A 25329-nucleotide genomic window follows, 5' to 3' on the forward strand; every position below is an offset into this window, starting at 1 on the left:
TTCTGACCTTCTTCAATGTAAATGTGCTTACATATCCTTCCAATAATAATAGAGTGAAATAATAAATGTAATAATAATAATAATAATAAATGGAAATGTAATAATAACAGTAATAATAGTGTAAAATAATAAATGTAATAATAACAAGAGTAAAATAAAATAATAAATGTAATAATAATAATAATAACAACAACAATAACAACCAAGTAGAATAATATATAACCTTGACTCGAGTATAAGCCGAGGGAGACTTTTTCAGCCTAAAAAAAGGGCTGAAAAATTAAGCTTATATTAGAGTATATACAGTAACCAAATAAAGCTGTATTATTCCATTTGCTTCATTTCCATTCTGCCACATGGCCTAGTTGAGCTCTCGCTGTGGCTTCTAAACATAAACAGATAATAAAATAACAATTAAACAAAACCCACCAATTAAAATAAGTATTACCAAGATAACAGTGAGATAGATCTGCAAACATAACTGAATAGTACCAAGATGTGGAATACAAAGGAAAGGCAAGAGTTGAAGGAGAGAATGAGATGCATTAGAAAGCATTTTCACAAAAGCTTAAAAAGCACACCTTCAGTCTGTGCCTGCCACAAATATTTTTGTTGTATTGGAAAGAAATAGAGACTTACTGTACATGTACCTTGTTGCAATTTATTCTGCAACAAACTATGTTGTCTACAGCTCTAGATAGTAAAACAGATTTATGATAAAAATTGGGAGGGTAAATTACACAGTTTGTTGGCTTTGCTTTTCACAGGGAGGGTGTTCCTTGTTTTGTTCATTTATTGTGGTTTCAGAAATTTACATAACCAATGTAGCCATTGCCAGCTTTCTAATTCTGTCATTTTGGCCAGCTTTGATTGCAGCAAGCGCAATTGTTAAGTATTAAAACGGAGATTGTTCCTTGTGGAATAATTACAAGTACTCACTTTCTCTGTAATTTTCTCTCTCTTACTTTGAGACCAATTAGCTTCTGTTGACAGCAAACTTAAAATTCCAATTGTGCTGACAACTGTATAGTCAATGCCATAAACACTATTAATTATTTGAGAACTCATAAGCCATGTATTTTGTGTCTTGTAAAAACTCCCACTTTTCTCCTTTGCCCAATGGTATTCTGTAGCAAAATGGCATCAACAGCACAGGAGAGAGGCTCCATTAAACTCTAGGGTACCCCACAGGTTTGCAAGACAAAAATTATTTAAGATGTGTGGATCCTAAAAGAAAGATCAACATAATAAACTGACTATTTGGAGGATGGAAAAGCCTGGTTAGGAATGGTGTGGCTGTCCTCCTTCCTGCAGGATCCAAGTAAATAGACCATTCTCCAGTCAGCGCTCCTCATTTGTTGGGGTCAGGAGCACAGGACCCCCATTAAATCTTTTTTTGTTAATGGAGTTCTTCTTTTTCCTTTTCTTTTTTGGACATCTTTGAAGAACAGCAACGTCTAACCCAGTGTCTACAAGTAAGCCATTTGTAAGTCACCACTCACAATAACCTCATCAGACAGGCTGATTTGTCCATTTTATACCACTTGTTCTCCACTTTCAACATGGAGTCTATTACATGACACACAGGAACTTCCGACCGGGCTCTGTGATGAAAGGAGGGAGCAAGAAGTGCAAGCCACCACCTCTGCAACATGGGAAGCTTCTTGTGTTGCCTTTGGAACAATGGGGAGAAGCTTGCCATTGGCACTTCCCCCCATGGGATGGAAGTCCAGGTAAGTTTGACAGTTTGGGGAGCATGGAGCAATGGGTTCCCCTCTCCACTCCCCCTGCTTGGGACCCCATGTGCCGATGCATGGTGAGTCCATAGCCCTTTCTGATGAGGTCCATAACCAACATAAAATTCTTCATTTAAAAAAATGTACAGGCAACCCCCAAGTTATAAACAAGATAGGTTGTTGCATCTGTGTCAGTCACAGATGCAGGTAAAACGTTAGGAGAGATAGCTTTGAATAATATCAGGAAGTGTTAAGAGCCGTGTGGTGTTTGTTTTGCTGTCAGTGCCCCTGTTCAGAAGATTTCACCTCACTTTCAGAAGATTCACCCTACTGGAGATAAAAGCTCCAGTGGGGACCCCCATTTTCCCCATGATAACTCTTATAAGTAAGAGTGCATTTCCCTTCCTAGGAGTAGGTTTCTCTCAGTTCCTGTTGTTTCACCTCCGTTCTTAACTATAACCCATTTGTAAGTCAGATATTTACAAATCGAGACTGCCTGTATTCATTGTTAATTTCCTTGCTCCAGCAGAAAGGAAGCATATAAATATTTTACCAAACTCATGTATACATACATATTTTTCCATGCCTACCTCTGGTAGGATCTATTAACAATTTACAGAGCTCACCATGAAGATAATTTTCATCAGAGACAGCAGATGTGATAAAGCTGTAGTCTATCCAGCTGACACAATTGTCTCTTTTGATAGATTTCTAGCTCACAGCAGAGAGTTTAAAAGGCATTGTTTGCTATGAAGGTGATCCCATTTTACCTAAGAACTCTTGAGTTACAAAGTCAAAGCATTTTCTTTCTTCTTTCCATAATTCAAATAGGCTGTGATAAAAGTGCATCCACGCCATTATGCTGAACACGGCCAAACTGCAATACTTACTGGGCACAATTATTCATGCTAAATTGAAAGGTGGGTGAAAAATAAATCTTGTTGAAATGATTGTGTCACTTGATAAAGCTACCACGAATGCTCTGAGCAATTTTAAAAATGAAGCTTCCCCACTGAGTCAAGGACTAGATAAATAAATATAAATATTAAAATGGGTATTTTTCTATCATATGAAACTATAAATTTAGTATTTTGTAGAATGTAGAATCTCTTCCTAATCTGAGCCTCTACATTTCATGCAGAGCCATATATAAATCCAACAGCAAGTGTTCTCTGTAACTAAGGGCCCGTCCACACAGCCATATAACCCAGAATATCAAGGTGGAAATCCCACAATATCTGCCATATATTCCAGTTCAAAGCAGATAATGTGGGATTTTATTTAGCTGAGTGGAAGGGGCCTCAGTTTTCATTCTTGGCAAGTTAAGAATTAGAGCAGTTATCCCAGTGGCCACTATAAATATATTTTGTCATATTGTCACTATATGCAATACATGGTTATATGAGATAGCCTGGTCAGTATGATGTTAGGAGGGACTCGTCTCCTCTGAATTACTTTTGTGATTTAAGGTGAAACCATGTCAAGATTAACTAAACAGCATCAAGGCTTCAAACCACCATGCTTTGAGCTTTGGACTATGACTCTCTGTTCAGCTAGGAGGAAGACAGTAGCAAGACTCTTTGGACAAATCATGACAAGAAAGGACCAAGACAGGTTCACCTTAGGGTTGCCATAAATCAGAAATGACTTTAAGTTATGCAATAACAATAAAGTGAAGCTTCCTTGTGATCTGCAGTTGCCTTGGGTTATAATGACAGAATCAAGAAAGCCAATAAAAGCAAGATATGTAGAGCCTGGAAAAGCTGGGATTTCTGGGAGTTGTAGACCAAAACACCTGGGGACCCACAGGTTAAGAACCACTGCATTAAAGACTCATTCACAGTAAATAACAAGAGCATCATGAGTCCACTTTAATTGACATGATTCCATCCCATGGAATCCTGGGATTTGCAGTTTGGAGAGGAGTGTTTAGAATTCTCAGCCATAACACTTTTCTGGTGCATCAACAAATTGGTCATTTACTTGTGTGGAGTCTGGGAACCTATTTTCTGAGAACATTCATCTATGACCAAACAAGAAAAACAAGAAAAAGTGTGTTGCTGCCCTGAACCTGGTGATCTTGTACGTAATCATCTGCATGTGAAATAGTGAGAGACTGGCAAAAATGTTTAACAAAAGACATTTCTACCATTTTAGGGACCTACCCTTTCTAAATTTCATCATTCACCATTGCCAGTGGTCAAGGTATTGGGGCTGAATAGTGATTTTGAGCTGACTTTGTGTTCAAGACAAGTTTAGATCCTAGTGTTTGCCAAATACAATCAATATGGGGTTTGCTCTAATTGCAGCTGCTGTTTTACATCTTCAAGTTGTTTCTGACTTATGGTGATCCTAAGGTGAACCTAGAAAGGGGTTTTCTTGGGGAATTTTGTTCAGAGAAAATTTGCCATTGACTTGCTGTATGGCTGAGAGAATATGACTTGCTTAGGTTCATGCAGTGGGTTTCCATGGACAAACAGATATTCGGGCTCTGACTTCTAGGGCGCCTTCCACACCGCTGTATAAAATCCTCACTGAACATTGATTATATGGCAATGTGGACTCAGATAACCCAGTTCAAAGCAGATATTGTGGATTATCTGTCTTGATATTTTGGGTTATATGTCTGTATGGAAGGGCCCTGAGATCCTTCTCAACCCTCAAACCATCACACTACCCTCTCATCTTAGTATCTTTTGAAATACGGTACAGTAGAGTCTTGCTTATCCAACATAATACTGGAATATTGGATAAGCAAAAATGTTGGATAATACGAAGGGATTAAGGAAAAGCCTATTAAATGTCAAATTATGTTATGATTTTACAAATCAAGCACCAAAACATCATGTTTTACAACAAATCAACAGAAAAAACAAATGGTAACATTATGTAGTAATTACTGTGTTTTCAAATTTATCACCAAAACTTTGCAATGTATTGAAACAACTGTGGATCTGGGCAAGAGGCAGACTGCGTTGGATAATACAGAATGTTGGATGAGCGAAGGCTGGATAAGTGACTCTACTGTATATCAAGAGAAAGAAAAGACTGAATGTTGTTCACAATTATTTTATACAGGGTGGGGTGGACAATTCCACAGTATTCTGTTATTTTTTTAAAAAATAGGTGACCTGGCAGGGATTTTAGAAATAATGAGGTTTCAGAGTGAGGAAGGCTCCTGACCTTTTAATGCTTGTATAGAAGAGGGGCTTTCCACATGAGTTGCTTATTATCAGGCTGCATAAAAAGCAGCACCACCTAATATTGCCTCTGCTAAACAGCCACTAAAGGCACAGGAGCATTTTCGAATTTTCATTCTGGCAACTTTAAGCTGGTTTCCTTCCTTCCTTTCCCTGGCAAGCCCTGCTTCGGGTTATGGTGAGATTTTCCCAGGGCAATATGAAAGCTAGAGACATACAGTGAAAACAAAAATGGAAATATATGATCCTAGCAAAACAATACCACAGAGAATTCTTTTCTTGTTATGGACCCTAAGGGTTTTCCCCACAGGACATGACTGACTACATCCCACCAAAGGAACAATGTTTGCAGCATTTCAAATGTTGCATGACCACAATGTATTATTACTTATTATTAATGCTACTCTGCAATATTGGGAGGAGGGGAAACGACAACTGTCCTTCGGGGCAATGTTCTGGTAACTAAGTCACACAACAGTAATTGTAAGAAAATATTATATCAAGCATATTTCTCTTATTGGGTTCTTTCCCTGGAAATTGGGCTGAAACTCATTAGCACATTCTGGAGAAAATGCAGCACACATATACACACACATTGAATCAGATGTATGGAAAGAAAGAACATTCACTCTGGCCAGTTTTATTAAACCCATCCAAATATAGAGTGTCAGGACTTCAGGATGATCTAAATGTTAGATACTTAGAGAGTGTTTTCCAAATGTTTACAGTAGAACAATCATCGTGAACCTAAGAAACTGAACTGCAAAGCAGGAAGCCAGTAAGTAGTTCAAACACCACTCGCACTATGAACTTCTTGTATGAACTTAGCTAAGCCACTGATTGTCAACCTCAATCTCCTTCCCCAACTACCTGCAAGGTGTACATGTGTGTCTTCATGTAACCCATCAACTTATGGCGATCCTATGGATATCCTGTGGTTTTCTTAAGCAAGGAATACTCAAATAATACTCATTTTGCCAGGTACTTCCTCCTAATTAGGGCAATAATAATAACTAATGAAAGAACAAGGGCTGGTGTGCTCTGAAACCTCTTCTGCCTCTACAAGGCTGCTCTGGAGCCTTCTGAGACAGATTTTCAAAGGGCAAGTGGACCTGCAAAGGAAAGGAAATAGTATTTTGCAGGGACGATTCTAAAGGATTAAGAATTAAAAACACTGGGTGAGAGCAGCGTAATGCATCTGGACAGACCCCTTTCATGGATCTCTATGAAAATAAAGTGTTTGGAGTTTGTGGGGGAGGGGGTGTTATTTGTGAGATTCTTCTTTAATATCTCCCCTTCTAGGTGGAATTCTATTGTATGGTATATGATTATTTTTATTTGGGGTGATCTGCAAGAAATTGGTTTGCATTTTTGTTCATACTAAGTAGCCCTTATCTGAAATTACAAAACCTAAAATATTCCAAGGACCTAAATTGTCCGCATGATTGATGAGATTGTGATGTCTTTGCTTTCTGATGATTCAATGTACACAACTTCATTTCATGCACAAAATTATTTTTAAAATATCGGGTTTAAAATTATCATCAGGCTATGTGTTTAAAATGTATATGAAATCAAAATGAAATCTGTGTTGGGCCCTATCTACAAAAGATCTCATTAGATTCATATATGCAGATATTGCAGGTATTCCAAAATCTGAAATCCAATCATTTCAGGTAAAGGATACTCAACAGGTATTAATTATACAGTATTAGGATCTTGATAATTAAGTGAAAAGATTTCCTCAGACATTTCCCTCATTTCTTTCTCTCTTGGCATCTTTCTTCCCTATATTACCTTCCTATTCTACTTTTTATTTCACTACCTTTTATTCACAACCTTTAGAGGTGCAATTAAGTTCATGGTGGGTGTAGGGAAAAGTGGGCTTGTTAAGTTATGTTGGTAGGGCTGAACACAAAAGAAAGATTAAAATTAAACTGAAACAAGTGCAAGGTGAGATCCTATGCTTTCTAATTGACTTTCCCAACCTGATAGTTCCCAGAAATTTTGGACGCCTACCTTTGCAGGGCAGAATTGTATTTTACACTTTATGGTTCATATGCAGAACATTTTCAGGTTGAAAACAGACAACTTTGAAAGGACCCTTCTTCAAAAGAATGACCTTTTAAAGCAATAGTTACCAAACTTTGGTCCTCCAGGTGTTTTGGACTTTGGCTACCACAGTTCCTAACAGCTAGAAAGCTGGCTGGGATTTCTGAGAGTTGAAGTCCAAAACACCTGGAGGACCAAAAGTTGAGAACCACTGTTCTAAAAGAAGCAGTTCCAAATTGTGCCTACTTAAAGTTAACAGTAACAACCCTCACAACTCTGTAGATTCTGTAGTCTGTCCCAGCAATAATTCCTTTATTAACCAATTGATTATTGTTCACAAAAAATTAAACAATCACAGTTACTAGTGTTTATTCCAGTGAATTAACAGTCAAATAAAAAATGTAACATGATTGAATTAATTTTTCAAACTTAACATCTTATATTCTGCAAAAACATTGCCCCCCCCCGCCCCAAATCAGTTGGAACTGCATTATATGTAGTCTCATATAATGCAGTTTAATGGCATTGAATTGACATATGAGTCTACACTGAACCAGTGTAGATGGGGCCTTTGTATTGAGGTTTCCTTAACAGACCTCACAACCTCTGAGGATGCCTGCCATAGATGCAGGTGAAATGTCCTGAGAGAATGCTTCTACAACATGGCCATACAGCCCGAAAAAACTACAACAACCCAGTTTCTTAAAGACTGTTAGGATGTATTCCACAGCAGTATCAATGACCTCTACTGACTATAGACCAGCAACCACCATTCCCTATTGCCTCTAAGGTAATGTGTAAAACAGAGGTCCTCAAACTTTTTAAACAGAGGGCCAGGTCACAGTCCCTCAAACTGTTGGAGGGCCGGATTATAATTTGAAAAACAATTATGAATGAATTCCTATGCACACTGCACATATCTTATTTGTAATGCAAAAAAAAAACACTTTAAAACAATACAATAATTAAAATGAAGAACAATCTTAACAAATATAAACTTAGTATTTCAATGGAAAGTGTGGGTCTGCTTTTGGCTGATGAGATAGGATTGTTGTTGTTGTGTGCTTTCAAGGCATTTCAGACCTAGGTGGACCCTGAACGAGGGCTGGGTAAATGACCTTGGTGGGCCGTATCCGGCCCCCGGGCCTTAGTTTGAGGACCCCTGGTGTAAAAGATGCCATGTGATTCTGTAATATGTCTTTGACAAGGAACATCTCAATGAAAAAGGCCCTTGCTTAGCACATACATAGGCTGTGATCCCACACATCAGTGTAGCTCAACCTGCATAGCTTCCCATTGCCTGAAAACTATAAGGTTTGGAAGGGTCTTTGTTGCTGTAGTGGGAGGGAACAGAAAGGGGAGTTGACTGATACCACAGGAAGCAGCTGGTTTCAGCTTATTTAGAAAGCGGAAAGAAATGAGGATGGTCTCTCAAATGGTGCCCACCCATGTTTTTCTTCTTCTGAGAGCCCAGGGCCACCAGATCTGCATGGTCTGAATTGTCTCCCATCCCCTACTATCTGACAAAAAACAACAGCAGTTAACTCCTCTGGGACTTGAAAGTGGCAGAATGGAAGAAAACCTTGGACAGAGCAGAAGCCCTTGGCTCCCTGTCAGAAAAGGAAATTATGTACTTGCAAGCTGCCCGTATGCCCATGTAGGACACAAACAAAATCCTGGCCATTATATATTAAAGATAGCCATATCTTTTCTGAATCTTATAGAAAACTACTGCTTCTTGCATTCTATTGGATTTTAAATGTGTGTTTTAAAAATTGAAATGCAGAATTTTTTTCCTCCCTAGCTCTCCCATAATCCCAGAATTGGCATCCAGAGTAAGCAACCTTGAATTTAATGCTGAAACTTCCTGAAGCAGTTTTGATTGGCTCTCCTCTGCAGCTCCACACTTCCACAGAAAGTTAATAAATGTGTCTAAGTCACAGCCATTGACTCAGTTCAATATTTTCATCTTGTATCCATAGGGGACACCTTGAAGTGGGGTGTATTTTACCCACTTTTGGCAACAATAAAAAACAACTACAATACTAAGGAACACAAACTTTTCTCAATAGAGGTATTGCCTCTGAAAAAACAGGGTCCACACAAAACTATCATGTGTTTTAACACACAGCCTTATATATTTATGTGCCTTTATATCGAGCATCGTAGCTTGAAAAAGATAGCTTTGGCATCAGCAGTCCCCAAATCAATTAACAGTAGATATTGGGTCCTATGAGTTTTCTGGACTGTATGGACATGTTCCAGAAGCGTTCTCTTCTGATGTTTCACCCACATCTATGCGGTCCCAACTATTCAATCCAAAATATTTTAAAGGTATATGTGGGTGCCTAGCTTATCTATATAAATAAAAATGTAATGTTTATTTGTGGGATTAACATAACTCAAAAACCACGGGACGAATTGACACCAAATTTGGACACAATACACCTACCAGGCCAACGAGTGACCATCACTCATAAAAACACTGAAAAACACAGCGGAAGGGACTTTAAAAGCCAAAAATAAAAATGCATTTCAATGCATGCACATAACCACACACATGCACGCACACACACATGCAAATAAACATATATACACAAATATATATACACACAAAGCACACATATATATATAGACTGGGCCATAGCAATGCGTGGCAGGGGATGGCTAGTACTTAATAAAACAATATACATATAACGATGAAGTTGGATAGTTCATAATAGGTGATGAAATAAGTACTTATTATACACAAAGACTTGTTTGCAAGTTAACAGGTTTTCCCCAGTTAAAAACTTTGAATACAAAAATGCCAAAGAAATGAAAAGAAAAAAAAACTTTGTGGCAAAATAAAGTATTCATCCCATTGAATGCCATTGTTGCAATTCAATGTTAAATCCAGGTGGGTTGCTCCCTCCCTCTCCCCTACATGATCAAAACAAACACAACTGCATTAGTGTCCTAAAGCACAGTGCCTTTCACTCAGAAGCACTCTTAAACATTGATTATTAGGGCTTTGAACAGTTCATAATGGCTGAGTTTGGGGAAAAATCTATTCTATTGATTTATTATTTTCCTTGTAGGCAAAGGAAACTGGTCATGACCCCAGAGAAACCAACAAGACCAAGGGCATGGAAAAGTCAGAAGTGTCAGATGCCGGGTGGCAGCAAAGAGGCAGGTTCTGCCCTGGAGGTCTCACTCATTTCATTGCAAAATACAGAGAAGAGCCACGAGGCCCATTGAAATGATACCTTTAAATGAAACAACAGCACAGAATCATTTGCCAGAATAAAATTGAGCAAACATGTTTGACGCATGTTTTCATTGATGTGCACACAATTAAAGCAAGAAGGGTACATTACAATAGATACATTAGCTGCCCAGCATACCTTAGTGGGTTGCACCCTCCAACTATACCTACACAAAAGGTTTTAAAATATTGCTCCCAAATGACCATAGAGGAGCAAAGGAAGCATTTTCATTATGTTTTGGGGTCTTTAAGGCCCACGAACCCCACCTTTTGACAAGAAGTGAGTAGATAGTGCTTCCCAAAAAAGGACTGCCTTAGGCCTCATTTTAGAGAACATAGGAAATAGCATGTTATTGTTAATTATTGAAACATCAAATATGCTATTATGTAACAGGTCTTTTTATCTACAACATTCAAATACAATTCTTATCTCTATTACAAGTAAATGTCTGTATTTACATAAATTTAAAGTGGGAGACAACAATATCTTCTTAGTAAAGGTAATTCAGAGGTCCAATGTATTGACAGGATTTGTCTGATTGTTAAAAATCAATCCTAAGTATCTTGGAGGACTGTTTGTTACATAAGAAGTTGTTGTAGTATCAGAGAAGAGTTCTAAGAGGTCACAGAGGTTACTACAAGATATCTCGGGTAGTGTTTCCTTGTTTCGGCATTTGTTATGGGTACACCTTCCTCAGGTAATCCGTTCTTCTCTGTTTCTTCCAATGTTGCTTGGTATTTCAATAGGAGTTAAGTCTCTGACATTACATATATATATATATATATATATATATATATATATATATATGAAAAACATTAACATACACAAAATTGATATGCCATTATGTAAATATAGATAAGAATGGCATTTGAATGTTGTATATAAAACAGCCTGTTACATAACAGCATATTTGATGTTTCAATAATTAACAATAACATACTATTTCCTATGTACTCTGTTATATAGATATCTGTGCTCTAAGTAACCCTTGAAGGCTTTGGGGAGCATTTTGGAGCAAAACAGGGGGAAGGGGGGAAAGAAATGTAGAAAAATGTACATAGACCCTGGAGCCAGGTAAGTGGTCCTGGCAAACACATACAGTCCACAGAGTGGACTTTCCCCACGCCTGTATTAAAGCATATTTAAACTTTCTAGGTTTTTTTCCCACTGCCCCTCCTCCCCTTTTGAAAAACCTTGTACTCTTCCGAGCACTTTGTAGAAAGCATTTCCTGAAAAAGTGAGCTAAGCAAGGCAATGTTGAGCATATGCCTACAAGACCTAACAGACAGGATGTCTAGCTCCTCCGGTCAAGGCTAGCTGGCCTTACATAAATAAGAGTTACAATACCTTTCTGTTTCCTGGTTGGTAGGTTGCTGCTTATTGTTCTCAAAGGCCGTAAAACTGCTCATATCCACATAACCATCATTTTCGTTTGCTGCAGATAATGCCCTGCTGGGATCTTCGAAAAATTCCGTAAAGGTTCCAGCCCTTGCAGGCCTTCGTGGAGGAATTTGTATATTTTCATAATCAGAGTTCAGTGCGGGGATATTTTCATAGTCTGAAGTGTCAGCATTAGGGAATGAAATAGACCTAGGCTTAGTTAAAGGAAGAGGCATGAAAGGGGGTCTTGAACGGTCCTCAAAAGATTCCACCCTTGACACACTTCTGCTGAAAGTTTTGGGTGTTCCTTTCCTTTTGCCATCCTTGTAGAAGAGAACAGTTGGGGACTCAGAAGCCCTCAGCTTTCCAGTCCGTGATATGAGCTGAGGAGAACTACTCAGGCTCCTTCTATCCAGTTCCATGATTCTAGAAGGTCCGTGGTAACTAGACTCTGAGGAGGACCTTGATGAAGAAATGTGAACATCCACATGGACTTTATTTTCAGTCTTCTTCTTGAACTTTAAGGTGAGAAACTTTTTAAAAGAGGACTTCTTTTTCTTGCAGTACTTATCTGGAGATTCTGTCTCTATCAAAAGTGACGGTGAACTTTTTGTGATGGGCTTCTTGGTGATGCAAGCCAATTCAAAAGGAGGTGGGATATCAACAACAGAGGATGGAGTAGAAAGCCCACTGGATGGGAGATGATTTCTCTGGGAAAAGCTACCTGAGGAAGCAATTACACATGGTAAAGAGAGGTCATCTGTCCTGTTTATTCTATTGTAATCCAATATAGAATTGTCAGTTTCTCCATATACAGGGACAGCAACATCTCTGCCCTCTACTGAATACGATCGAGGATATAAAACAAAGTGCCTTGGCTTTGCAGGCAACACTCTGCTCAATTCCATGGGTTTTCCGTCTGACAGACAGAAACTGGGCCCTAAATGTTCAGTTGTGGTTATGCTTGAAGGTTCGTTATCTGGGCCTGTTTCTTCTGGAACTGTTTCTGGTACACAGCCAGGCACCTTTCCAGAAAGGGACCTTGTTCTAGTAACAATGCTCTTCCGATCAAGAGAGAGCAAGTGGTTTTCACTGTCAGTACTTGTACCCTCTCTGAAATCAGTTGAACTGTCTTGAACACCAGAATCCCACCTTTGTTTTCTAGCATAAAAGGTTTCATTAGCTGAAGGCAAGCTGTCTCCTAACACATATGGGTCATCTAAGGAGTCACAGACTACTTTGTCATCATTTCCAGAAACAACTACTTCCGGAACCACTGACCCTTCCTTGATCACATATTCACTGTTTGTTTCAGTTTTCCTTTGATAGCACTGGTCTGTCTCTCCTGGAGAATTCCAGGTATCTCCGGATGATTTTTCAGTGGGTGTATTTGGGGCAATTTCTCCATGATTGCCTTGATCGGCTTCAAGCATGTGGTTATCTGACTGGGTGTCTTCCAAAGTATATACATTTGTGTTATCGTCTCCAAGGAAAATATCTGCCTTAGATGCTTCTGCCTGCTCTAAGTCACATTGAAGCCCATTATCTTCTTGAAAATCAAAAGGTGAGTTATGATCTGATATTATATTTCCTTCAGAAGTCCAATCTCCACCTAACTTTTCTTCAGGAGAATCAGGAACCTCCTCATTGCATTCTTTCTCAAATGGAATGATTTGACAGTTATCATCCATGATCTCTATGTTTACCACCTCATTTTGTTCTTTATCTTCTTCCCTTGCATCACATACAGTCTCAGATGTTTCCTCTGTACCTTCTGTCTCAGTGGTTTGGTAGTCATCATCTAAATTTTCTTCTTGTTTTATGCTTGTTTCACATCCAGCACTTGAGCCTATTTCCTCCTCTGTTCCAGCATCAGCTTCATTGGTGGCTTCTCTCAAAATCTCATCAGGATAAGATCCTTTTGACTCTAATCCAGTGTTTGCCTCTGTAGATTCTTGAGCAAGATTATCATCAGGACTTGTACAAGTGTCTTCTATAAGCTCCTCCTCTGTAGGGAGGGTTGATTGGTCATCGTTCCCCATTGGACCCATTCCTACATTTGAGTTAGGTTGCTCCTCTTCATCTGTATGAGGCGAGTCTTCCTCTTCTTGTCCTTCATCAATTAGTGGCAGATCTTCTGAGGTTGACTCTGGGTCTTCTAAATGATTTAAAATAATATTATCACATATAGTGTCCTTCAAAGCCTCATCCCCATTCAAAATCATGCTGTCTATATTATATTCATTATTGTCCTTTACCAGATCCAGTTCTCGAAATGTTTCCCCACCCTCATCTGAACAGTTCATTGTGGCCTCTTTGGGATCTGTTTCCCTGTCCACATTTTCACAGTCATCCTTTGATGCATCCTCCTTTTCCTCTTCAGGTGCTTCAGAGACAGCTTGGATTTCAGTTGGCTTGGTTGTGTCATCTCCCACTAGTTCATTGTCAGTGTTGCCTGATATATTTATTTCAATCTTACAGATCTCAGTCTGGTCACTGCAATTGTCTTTTTCATCACCTACTACTTCAGAAGTGGGTAAGATCTCATTCTCTGCTGTCTCCCCCTGTTCATGTTCAAAGTCATTATAACTTTTATCAGTCAGTTCAGCTTCCGGAATTACAATATATTCATTATTGACTTCTGACTCAGGACACTCTGTGCTGTTACACTGGCTTCCTTCATAAATATCTCCCTCTAGTTTTCCATTGCTATATTTGTTAAAAGTATTGTTGGCATAGACACTTGATCTCTGTGTAATTGCAGGATCGTTGTCAGTGGAGATTTTTGGCTTGGGAGCAATGGGTGGTTTTGGACCCCTAGACATAGAGTTTGAATTATGAAGTGTGCCAGTCTTTGAGAGTGAGGGAGGAAGTTTGGAAGCAGCTATTGAAGCGAGATGACTGAGAATCTTTGGTTTTGGTGCAAGTGGTGGCTTTGTATGATCTGGAGGAAGAGAGAACAGAAAATTCTATGTTAGCAAGGTTTAAGAAATAGTCAGAGTATAGGCAATTAATTTGAAAAGTAATTACTTATAATTAAGACCCCAAAAGCATTTAGTTACCAATTGTAACAGTATTCCTTTTCTCATTATATGAAAGTCACTAAATGGTTTTTCTTCATTGCTTAAAATATCCTACAAAGCAACAAGCCACTCAAATGTGATATAAAACGCATCAACATAGTAAGGTCACATGACTACAACTGAACCCAAAACAGGCACATCACAAAAAGATGGAAAGGAACAATTTCTGTATTTTATTGAATCTAAGGCAAACTTAGATGGGCCACAGTGGTACAGCGGGTTAAACCACAAACCTGTAGAATTTGCTGACTAGAAGGTTGGTAATTCAAATCTGCAGATGGGGTGAGCTCCCATTGTTAGCCCCAGCTTCTGCCAACCTGTTCAACATGCTGTTCCAAAACATGCAAATGTGAGTAGATCAACAGGTATCACTTTGGCAAGAAGCTAATGTCGCTCATGTAGTCATGCCGGCCACATGTCCTAGGAGGTGTCTACAGACAACACCAGCTCTTCAGCCTAGAAATGGAGAAGAGCACCACCTAAACTTACTGTCAAGGGGAAACCTTTACTTTTAAAGACACACTTTTCCCATTTAAGGGGCTTTAAAAAGGGAGTGAGCTTTAAATTTGGTGGTGCTTTAGATTTTCTCTTTTTAAACTGTCTTTCCTGCCAAAGAGAAAAGGAGAAGAAAGAGGAGGAGGAGGAGGAGGAGGAAGGACCTCAGCCCCAGGAGCTTCATCAGCCCCCCACCATTTTGTCCTACATCTCCATCAGACGGCTGTTTACAGGTATTTTTGCTAAATGTGTTTCTTGCTTCCGCTGCCTCCCCAACAGGCCCATAGACTTGATTATATAGACTCATGGAGACAGGTGGCTTGCAGGTTTCTTCACACTCCCTCCAGGAAAGATTGCACCACAAAGCTGATTTGAAACAAAAACAAAGTATTGTGCAGGCAGAGGAATTCTAATACAGGGGGCATCTAAACCCTACCACCTCCCCATCCACTCTATTACTAAACAGCCATTGACTCTTAGCAAGTTTCTTCCCTTTGGCTCTTCCAGGCGGAGTAAATTTCACCTAAGTATTGGCCTTTATATTTGGTACTGTAGTTCTCTGGGTTTTTGAAAAATAGATGATCCCCCCCCCCCCTTGAATATTCAGTGATATTCCAGCACCAACATTATATTCCCACCCAGAAAGGTGTTTTTATATATGTAAGAGCCAGGATATGTCACAACAGCAGCAAAATCCCAAAGAGACTGAGGCCACATCTACACTGCCATATAAAATCAATATTATCTGTTTTGAACTGGATTATATTAGTCTACACTGCTATATAATTCAGTTCAAACCAGATAGTCTGGATTTTATATGGCAGTGTAAATGGGGCCTGTATGTTCTATACTTGTAGTTCATACTAGGTTTCTTGCCCATTCCTCCTTCTAAATGTCTAGAAAATAGGGATGGGAAACAGATGCCCCTTACAGTTGTACAGTAAGGATTTTTGAATACAGCATGACCCCCTGTATCCATGGAGGACAAACAAAACTGTGGGTCATAGTGAATTGTACTGAATTAACAACCTCTGGTAGCAGCATATCATAGATCCACACTGAAGGATCTAGGATATTCATGGAGACAGATGACTTACGACTAAAATGATCAAGGGTCTGGAGTACAAGCCTGATGAGGAGCGGCTTAAAGAGCTGGGTGTGTTTAGCCAGAAGAAGAGAAGGCTGAGACATTATAGCCATGTATAAGTATGTGAGAGGAAGTCACAGAGAGGAGGGAGCGAATTTATTTTCTGCTGCCCTGGAGACTAGGACGCAGAACAATAGTTTCAAACTACAAGAAAGGAGATTCCATCTGAACATTAGGAAGAACTTCCTGACTGGGAGAACTGTTCAGCAGTGGAATTCTCTGCCCCGGCATGTGGTGGAGGCTCCTTCTATGAAGGCTTTTAAACAGAGGCTAAAAGGCCATCTGTCGGGGGTGCTTTGAATGCAATTTTCCTGCTTCTTGGCAGGGGATTGGACCGGATGGCTCATGAGGTCTTTTCCAACTCTATGATTCTATGAAACGCATAAAGGGGTCACCTCTCTATGCATCATTAGGTTCCTTAGCATGACTCTGTGATAAACTTTTGGTATAGCATATCATAAAATTATTTATTTATTTATTTATTTACTTTATTTGTATACCGCACTCTCTCAGCCCGTAGGCGACTCAGTGCGGTTTACAACCAGGTCAATATACAAAGTGCACAACACTAGCATTTAAAAACAGTAACTAAGGCAACTACATCAATATAACAGCACATCAATACATCAATATAATGTCAATACATCCATATAACTAACTCATCACATCTCATCAGTAAAGTCATAATCCGATTTCCTCATCCATTATTCCAAGTTCCAAGATCAATCAGTTAATTGCACTGCTTAATTAAATGCCTGTTCAAAGACCCAGGTCTTCACTCTTCTTCTGAACATCAGCAGGGAGGGGGCCGACCTAATGTCTGCAGGAAAGGCGTTCCACAGCCGAGGGGCCACCACTGAGAAGGCCCTGTCTCTCGTCCCCGCCAGCCGTGCCTCTGAGGCTGGTGGGATCGAGAGCAGGGCCTCCCCGGACGATCTTAATGTCCTAACTGGTTCATAGGGGGTGATACGTTCGGACAGATAGGTCGGGCCGGAACCGTTTAGGGCTTTAAAGGCTAAAGCCAGCACTTTGAATTGTGCCCGGTAGCAGATTGGCCCAGTGGAGCTGGCACAACAGAGGAGTGGTGTGCTCCCTGAGTACCGCTCCTGTTAACAACCTGGCTGCCGATCGTTGGACCATTTGTAGCTTCCGAGCAGTCTTCATAGGCAACCCCACGTAGAGAGCGTTGCAGTAATCTATATGGGATGTAACCAGAGCGTGAACCACTGTGGCCAAGTCAGACTTCCCAAGATACAGGCGCAGCTGGCGCACAAGTTTTAATTAAAAAAATAAAAGATATTTTCTGGAGAACCTAGAAAATATCTAGTGAGGACATATGGGCATTTTGTTAAAAGCAGGTAGAGGAAATGTGGGAAATGGGACCCCATTGTACTATTTCTTTGATAAAGAAGGCATGCCTATACTGGGGCTCAAAAACCAGATTCAAGAGTGAAGAAAGGCACCAAAGAGATCTGTAGGATGACTGGCCAAGTTGCCAACAGCACCATGAGAGCTGAATCCTGCTTGCTTAACCATGTCTGTTTTATAGCTTCCTTTATCCTCTTCCTACCCTTCATTGCCATGTACAAGGACTAAAGAAAAGGCTGGAGAACATGTGATTGGATCTGGAGGAGACTGAAACAGGCCCTAATAGGCAATAAGTGAGGAAATCTTTTCAAAAGCTCTTGTTTCTTTGGAACAGCTCAATGGTTAAACAAAATGTTGCCCCCTATTATTTTTCTCACCTATGTGAGTTTTGCTCTCGGAAGTATAAAGCTTAGTTTGCTACCTCGTCTATGTAACCGCTTGGAGACAGTTGTCAAATTATTGGAGAAAATGTATCCAAAGATATTCTGTGATCCAGTCAATAATTATATCTGGTTTCAGTCCAGTCTAATGACATTTGATAAATATCAACAAGAGGAGTTCGTCTCACACCAGAAGATCTACAAAGATACTCACAGGAACACCTCAGCAGGCGAGAGTCCAAAAGTGGCAGGCTAAAACCCAGAACCTCAATCCATGGCTGATAGCAAATGAGAGACTCCCTCCTGGGCACACAAAAGGCTGTGGGACTTGGAAGGTGCTGAACAGATACAGAGCCAGCCTTAAGAATTAGAGCTACAAAGTGGGGTCCATGACATGCGAGTGTGGAGAAGAACAAACCACAGACCATCTAATACAATGCAGCCTGAGCCCTGCCACATGAAAATGGAGGACCTTCTTATGGCAACACCAGAGGCACTCCAAGTGGCCAGCTACTGGTCAAAGCACATTTAATATAATGCCAAGTTTTTAAACTTTGTGTTTTCTCAAATACATCACAACTGTACCCTTGGGTTGCTCCTGATACAATAAATAAATAAAAAATAACAAGAGGAGTTAAGTAAGAGCTCTCCCACTGTAGCCAATGGGACTTAAAATAGCTTGACTTCATTGGATCATGCTCCTTTCAATGGCCATGAAGCAGCAGGATTGTATTCAAGTCAGAGGCAAAGGGGCTACAGTTGATGTCAACACAAGTTCATTCTTCCCAAATAATTCCTCCAGTTGTTTAGCTTTTTCCAAAGAGCAATGCTATAATGGGCAAGTCTCCTTGGCAAGCAGCTTTCTTTTGTTTGAAAGTCACTGCTTCAGCTCACCAAAGATTTATGATTGATGCTCTTGACAGCTATTGGCTCTGTTTTAGTTACAGAAGAAGAGGGCAAAAACAGTTTTCTGTACCACACCCCAGTTCGGGATATCACAACAACTTTATTTTCTTCAAGTATGAGATATATTGGGGAGTTTCCCCATTTCTGATCCTGGTAGGTTTTATCTCAAATCACAATATGGTGTGCATTTTCCAGTCCCAATTTATTTTGAGGATATGGGATTAGATCACTTAATGTCAGACATTACGTTACAGTCAATGCAATTACACTCATAATAACATCTTTACATTTTTTTAATTCTTTAAGTTAAATGGGAAGGCAAGACCCATGACCTCTCATATGTTTTTGAATAACAGTTTCCATCACCATCGGCCAGACATTTTTTTAATTTCTAGAGGCTCATCCTTAATAATAGAGAAACAATATTGTACAGTTTGCTATGTCTCTTAGCCTGTCACGAATGGAAAGGTATATACACTATTTTCCATCTCAAGACAGAGACTAATTACATGCAGATTATTTTAAAGTAACTTTTGGTTATTTTTGATCAACAAGGACATGGGTTGCTGTGAGTTTTCCAGGTTGTATGGCCATGTTCCAGAAGCAGTCTCTCCTGATATTTCATCCACATCTATGGCAGGCATCGTAAGAGGTTGCAAGGTCTGTTGGAAACTAAGCAAGTGAGGTTTATATATCTGTGGAATGTCCAGGGTGGGAGAAACAACTCTTGTCTTTCTGAGGCAAGTGGGAATGTTACAAGTGGCCCCCTTGATTAGCACTGCATGGCCTTGCAGCTTCAAAGCCTGGCTGGTTGCTTCCTGGGGGCAGAGGCGGCCCTAGGTTATTTTCAAAGGTAAGCAAACAGTATTTTGGCGCCCCCCCCCCCAACCAATCATTGATATATATTTTCTGTTTGTCGTGGGAGTTCTGTGTGCCATATTTGGTTCAATTCCATCATTGGTGGAGTTCAAAATGCTCTTTGATTGTAAGTGAACTATACATCCCAGTAACTACACTTGCCACATTTGCTCCCTTGCATGGCCCACTTTGGGTCCGGAGCCGTGCCTGAAGACCCCGGCGTGTGCACCAAAAGTCACCTCTTCTCCTGATTTCTCCTCAGCCATTGGGACCGAGAGAGAGAGAGAGAGAGAGACAGAGGTGGAGATGCCCACCTTTCCTGTAGGTAGGCGCAAAAACAAAGGAGGGAGCGGAGGTGGGAGATACCTCCAGCCGGAGGGGCTCTCTCTCTCTCTTGGTCCCAATGGCTGAAGAGAAAGTCAGGAGAAGAGGCGACTTTTGGTGCACACACTGGGGTCTTCAGACACGCCTCCGGAACCGAAGCGGGCCAGGCACAGTGGCTCTGCCCCTTGGCCCACCCGCGGATTGGGGAGAGGAGAGGAGGCGGGTGGAGTGCCGGGGAATTGGGAAAGGGAGCCGGTCATGGGGAAGGGATCGAATGCGGAGAACGATTGAGCACCGGCTCTGCTCGCGCACCCGGTGGCCGCGTGGAGCAGGAACGAGAGGGGCTAGGTGAGGCTCAAGGGCCCGGCCCCTTTGGGAAGAGGATCACTCGGCAGCGAGGCAAGAAAGCCGAGGCTTTCCCCGGACTGCTAGGGCTGTTGTGAGCTGAGGGGGCACTCCTCAAGTGGCAGTCGAGGGGCATTTACAGAGGCGTCTCTGCGCCCCTGGCAAAAAAAAGTGTTCTGCTACCGCTTACTTCGCGTAATGGACGAGCCGCCCCTGCCTGGGGGAATCCTTTGTTGGAAGGTGTTAGCTGGCCCTGATTGATTCTTGTCTGGAATTTCCATTTTTGGGTTTTTTTTAGTGTTGCTCTTTATTTATTGTCCTGATTTTAGAGGGTTTTCAAAATACTAGTAGCCAGATCTTGTTCATTTTCATGGTTTCATCCTTTCTGCTGAAATTGTCCACATGCTTGTGGATTTCAATGACTTCTCTGTGTAGTCTGACATCGTGGTTGTAAGAGTGGTCTATCATTTCTGTGTTCGCAAATAATATGATGTGTCAGGTGCTCTACTATGGCTGACTTCTCAGGTTGAATTAGGAAATGAAAACAACTTTTAAATGTAATTATAATGGCACTTCTTGGGGGGGGGGGGGCTAGGAATGGTCGCAGTGGGTTAAACCACTGAGCTGCTAATCTTGTTGACCGAAAGGTCACAGGTTCGAATCCAGGGAGCGGCGTGAGCTTCCGCTGTCAGCCCCAGCTTCTGCCAACCTAGCAGTTCAAAAACATGCAAATGTGAGTAGATCAATAGATACTGCTTGGGTGGGAAGGTAACGGCGCTCCATGCAGTCATGCTGGCCACGTAACCTTGGAGGTGTCTACAGACAATGCTGGCTCTCCGGCTTAGAAATGGAGATGAGCACCACACTGAACTGCTAAGCTTGTTGACCGAAAGGTCGCAGGTTCGAATCCAGGGAGCGGCATGAGCTTCCGCTGTCAGCCCCAGCTTCTGCCAACCTAGCAGTTCAAAAACATGCAAATGTGAGTAGATCAATAGGTACTGCTTGGGCGGGAAGGTAACGGCGCTCCATGCAGTAAGGCTGGCCACGTGACCTTGGAGGTGTCTATGGACAACGCCGGCTCTTCGGCTTAGAAATGGAGATGAGCACCACACCCCAAAGTCGGGGGAAAACCTTTACCTTTACCTAAGAATGGTTACTTATTTGCTTTAAAATGTCTAAACATCCCAAAGGCACCAGGTCATATCTGATCTTGAAAGTTAAGCACGATCAGCCTTGGTTAGCACTTGGGTGGGAGATTACGAATGAATACCGGGAGCTGCTGGCTGTATCTCAGAAGAAGGAATTGGCACAACCATGGTCTCCTAAGCAAACCCTATAAAGTTCAAGGGATTGGCATAAGTCAACAGATAACTTGAAGGCACAAAGCATACCTCCCCGTGCTCTGAATAAATATATACAACATCACAAATGTGGACATATGTGGCTTTGATTTAAAAACAGCATCTTTAGCTACTGCTGCCCAGACCCAAGTGATTCATAAAAAAACCAGACATTGATAAAACAGGATAGAAGGAAGTCACCAATAAAAGGGGGGTTGGTTAAGGTCTCTAAGGTGCACTGAAGTAAATGTACTGCTAGCTACAAGGACTTTCTCAGCTATTTTCAGAAAGATGGTATGAAACTGGAAAACTTCTGAGGAATCATACATAGGCAAGTTCATGCTGCTTCTTACTGGCATTATATGACATTTTTACATTTATCACCTGAACCTTTTTGGGAGGTGTTTTGCTGCTATGTCTTGCAGTGGACCATGATTTCAGAAACATTTTTCCCCATTCAGATAGCTGATATATGGAGCCACGGTGGCACAATGGGTTAAACCCTTGTGCCAGCAGGACTGCTGATCGAAAGGTCGGCAGTTTGGATTTGTAAGATGGGGTGAGCTCCCATCTGTCAGCTCCAGCTTCTCTTGCGAGGACATGAGAAAAGCCTTCCTCAGAATAGTAAAACATCCAGGTGGTCAATTCTCTCACACCAGAAGCGACTTGCAGTTTCTCAAGTTGCTTCTGATATGGAAAAAAAGCTGATATATGTGTGTGAATGATGGAACAATCATTTTTCCTCTTCCACAATTAAGTGTAGCCATAGCTCATTAAGCAATTCAAAAGTTAATTATACGACAAAATGAATGAAGCTATTCCTTGTTACATTACAATTACAGTGTAACTCAGTTATACCTTTTTATAAGGGAAAGGGATGAATTGCAAGTAACTTCCAAGCTCTGACTTTTTGACCCAGGATTTGTGTGAAAGGCAAAAGAAACATCACACTATGAAAAGTATTCAGGGCTCTCAAGCTGTAAACAATCTTGTTGACTTCAAGACCTCTGTCACTAAACCACAGGGGGAGAGGAGCCTGGAGAAAGACACCCTGTGCCTGAGGGAAACTGCCATCAGACAACTCCATATGTTTCTCCTCCCCTTATTGTTCCAGGTTTCCTTGTCAGCCTCTGCCTCTTCCTCTGCTTGTCCAGTTCCCTTTGGGTGAGACTCTGTTCCAGCAGGGCAACATCCCTTTTCGGAAAACCCATTCAGTTGCAATTTCAAAGACTGAAAGAATTTCTCAGGCAATGAGCTTTAAGGCGAGAGGCAAACAATTTTTAAGGGAACAAAATAGGAAAGAAAGCTGAAACGTGTAATAAATGCCAGGTGGGTATACGAGTGTTGATATTGTTCTACTATTGTGTCTGTTCTAAAAGGCCCTGTGTTTTATCAATGTGCTGCAAACGAGTTTACAAACACAGATGAAGCAGAGAAAGGATGGCATACATTACATTGCATTGTTGTGGTTTGACTTCGAGTTGTTTCTAACCTATGGCAACCCTAAGGTGAACCTAGCACAGGAGTTTCTTGGCAAGATGACTTTAGATGACATTTGCCTTAGCCTTCCTCTAAGGCTAAGAGAATGTAATTTGCACAGGATCGCCCAATGGGTTTCATACAGTATCTCAAACCACATGCTGACTTCTTCAGAGCTACAATGAAATTCAGAATTGACAATGTTCATTTCTAAATGAATCCCTTCTGTGGTTAATTGTTAAACTCTTTAGAATAAAAGATAAATACAGTAATTTGCTAGGTATATCATCAGTCACTTAAATTAAATAAATTTTAATGTATGGACAGGTACTATGTATTGTCAAAGGCTTTCATAGCCAGAATCACTGAGTTGTAGGTTTTTTGGGCTGTATGGCCATGTTCTAGAAGCATTCTCTCCTGACGTTTCACCCACATCTATGGCAGGCATCCTCAGAGGTTGTGAGGGCCTCACAACCTCTGGGAATGCCTGCAATAGATGCAGGCAAAACGTCAGGAGAGAATGCTTCTAGAACAGTAGTTCTCAACCTGGGGTCCCCAGATGTTTTGGGCCTACAACTCCCAGAAATCCCAGCCAGTTTACCAGCTGTTAGGATTTCTGGGAGTTGTAGGGCCAAAAACATCTAGGGACCCCAGGTTGAGAACCACTGTTCTAGAACATGGCCATACAGCCCAAATTACCTACAACAACCCAACCCTGGTACTCTCTAGATCAGTGGTTCTCAGCCTGTGGATCCCTGAGTGTTTTGGCCTAGAACTCCCAGAAATCCCAGCTAGGTTACCAGCTGTTAGGATTTCTGGGAGTTGTAGGCCAAAAACATCTAGGGACCCCAGGTTGAGAACCACTGTTCTAGAACATGGCCATACAGCCCAAATTACCTACAACAACCCAACCCTGGTACTCTCTAGATCAGTGGTTCTCAGCCTGTGGATCCCCAAGTGTTTTGGCCTAGAACTCCCAGAAATCCCAGCTAGGTTACTAGCTGTTAGGATTTCTGGGAGTTGTCGGCCAGACATCTGGGGACCCACAGGTTGAGAACCACTGCTCTAGATATTTTGGATAGGAATCACCATTAGACCAGTGGTTCTCAACCTGTGGGTCCCCAGATGTCTGGCCGACAACTCCCAGAAACCCTAACAGCTGGTAACCCAGAAATCCTAACAGCTGTGTGTCCCAGATGTTTTGGCCTTCAACTCCCAGAAATCCTAACAGCCGGTAAACTGCCTGGGATTCCTGGGAGTTGTTGGCTAAAACACCTGGGGGCCTACAAGTTGAGAACCACTGGGTTAGACAATCTGAATGGTACTAACTTGCATTACCCAGTGTAATCCTCCTACCTGTGTGTGCCGAACCTGGAGAGACAGCATGATAGTTTGAGCATTGAGCTAGGATTCATTGAGACCGGGATTCATATTCTTATTTAGCCATAGAAATGCACTGGTTGGCCTTAGGCAAGTCCCACTCTCTCACTCTCAAAGGACAGTAGTGGCATTCTCTGAATTAGTCTTGCTAACAAAAGCTAGAAAAAGATCATCATGGGTTGGGGTCGACTTGAAATCACAAAAGAGCATGGGGGTAAAACTAGTATTCCTTTTAAATTTCATCCACAGAGAGAGTGAATGACCTCCTCCATAACTCCAACATCATATTAATGTGAATGTATAAGTGATAAAAAAAACACAACTTCAGTCTTAAACAAATCTAATTAGCGGGGCTGGAAGACATGTGGGTATATGGCATGGAAGACTTCTTCCAACTAATGTAGACAATACTAGGCCAAACAGGCTAGTTCGGGCTCTATGATCACTTTATGTGCTCTTGCAAGCTCATGCATTATGGTCCCTTGTGTTTCCATGACCAGGAAGGGCATGGACACAGTAAGTGAATCAAGCTGACTTATATCTGGGTCTTCTGCAGCCTGGACCCTGTGAACGGGCAGTCATGACAGTAGCAAGAAAGAGGATATTTT

General features: G+C 41.1%; 1 protein-coding gene across 5 annotated transcripts in view; it reads right to left on the reverse strand.

Annotated features, from left to right (window-relative positions):
- FGD5 (FYVE, RhoGEF and PH domain containing 5) overlaps positions 1 to 25329 on the reverse strand; it is a 177627-nt gene that overhangs the window by 142035 nt on the left and 10263 nt on the right. For all 5 annotated transcript variants that reach the window (XM_060766238.2, XM_067463499.1, XM_060766237.2 and 2 more), the window contains exon 2: positions 11584 to 14560. In XM_060766238.2, coding sequence (XP_060622221.2) covers positions 11584 to 14441 — 2858 coding nt within the window. In that variant the 5' untranslated portion in view covers positions 14442 to 14560. The remainder of the gene's footprint in view (positions 1 to 11583; positions 14561 to 25329) is intronic.

This window comes from Anolis sagrei, chromosome 2, assembly GCF_037176765.1.
Source record: "Anolis sagrei isolate rAnoSag1 chromosome 2, rAnoSag1.mat, whole genome shotgun sequence".
Classification (NCBI taxonomy): Eukaryota; Metazoa; Chordata; class Lepidosauria; order Squamata; family Dactyloidae; genus Anolis; species Anolis sagrei.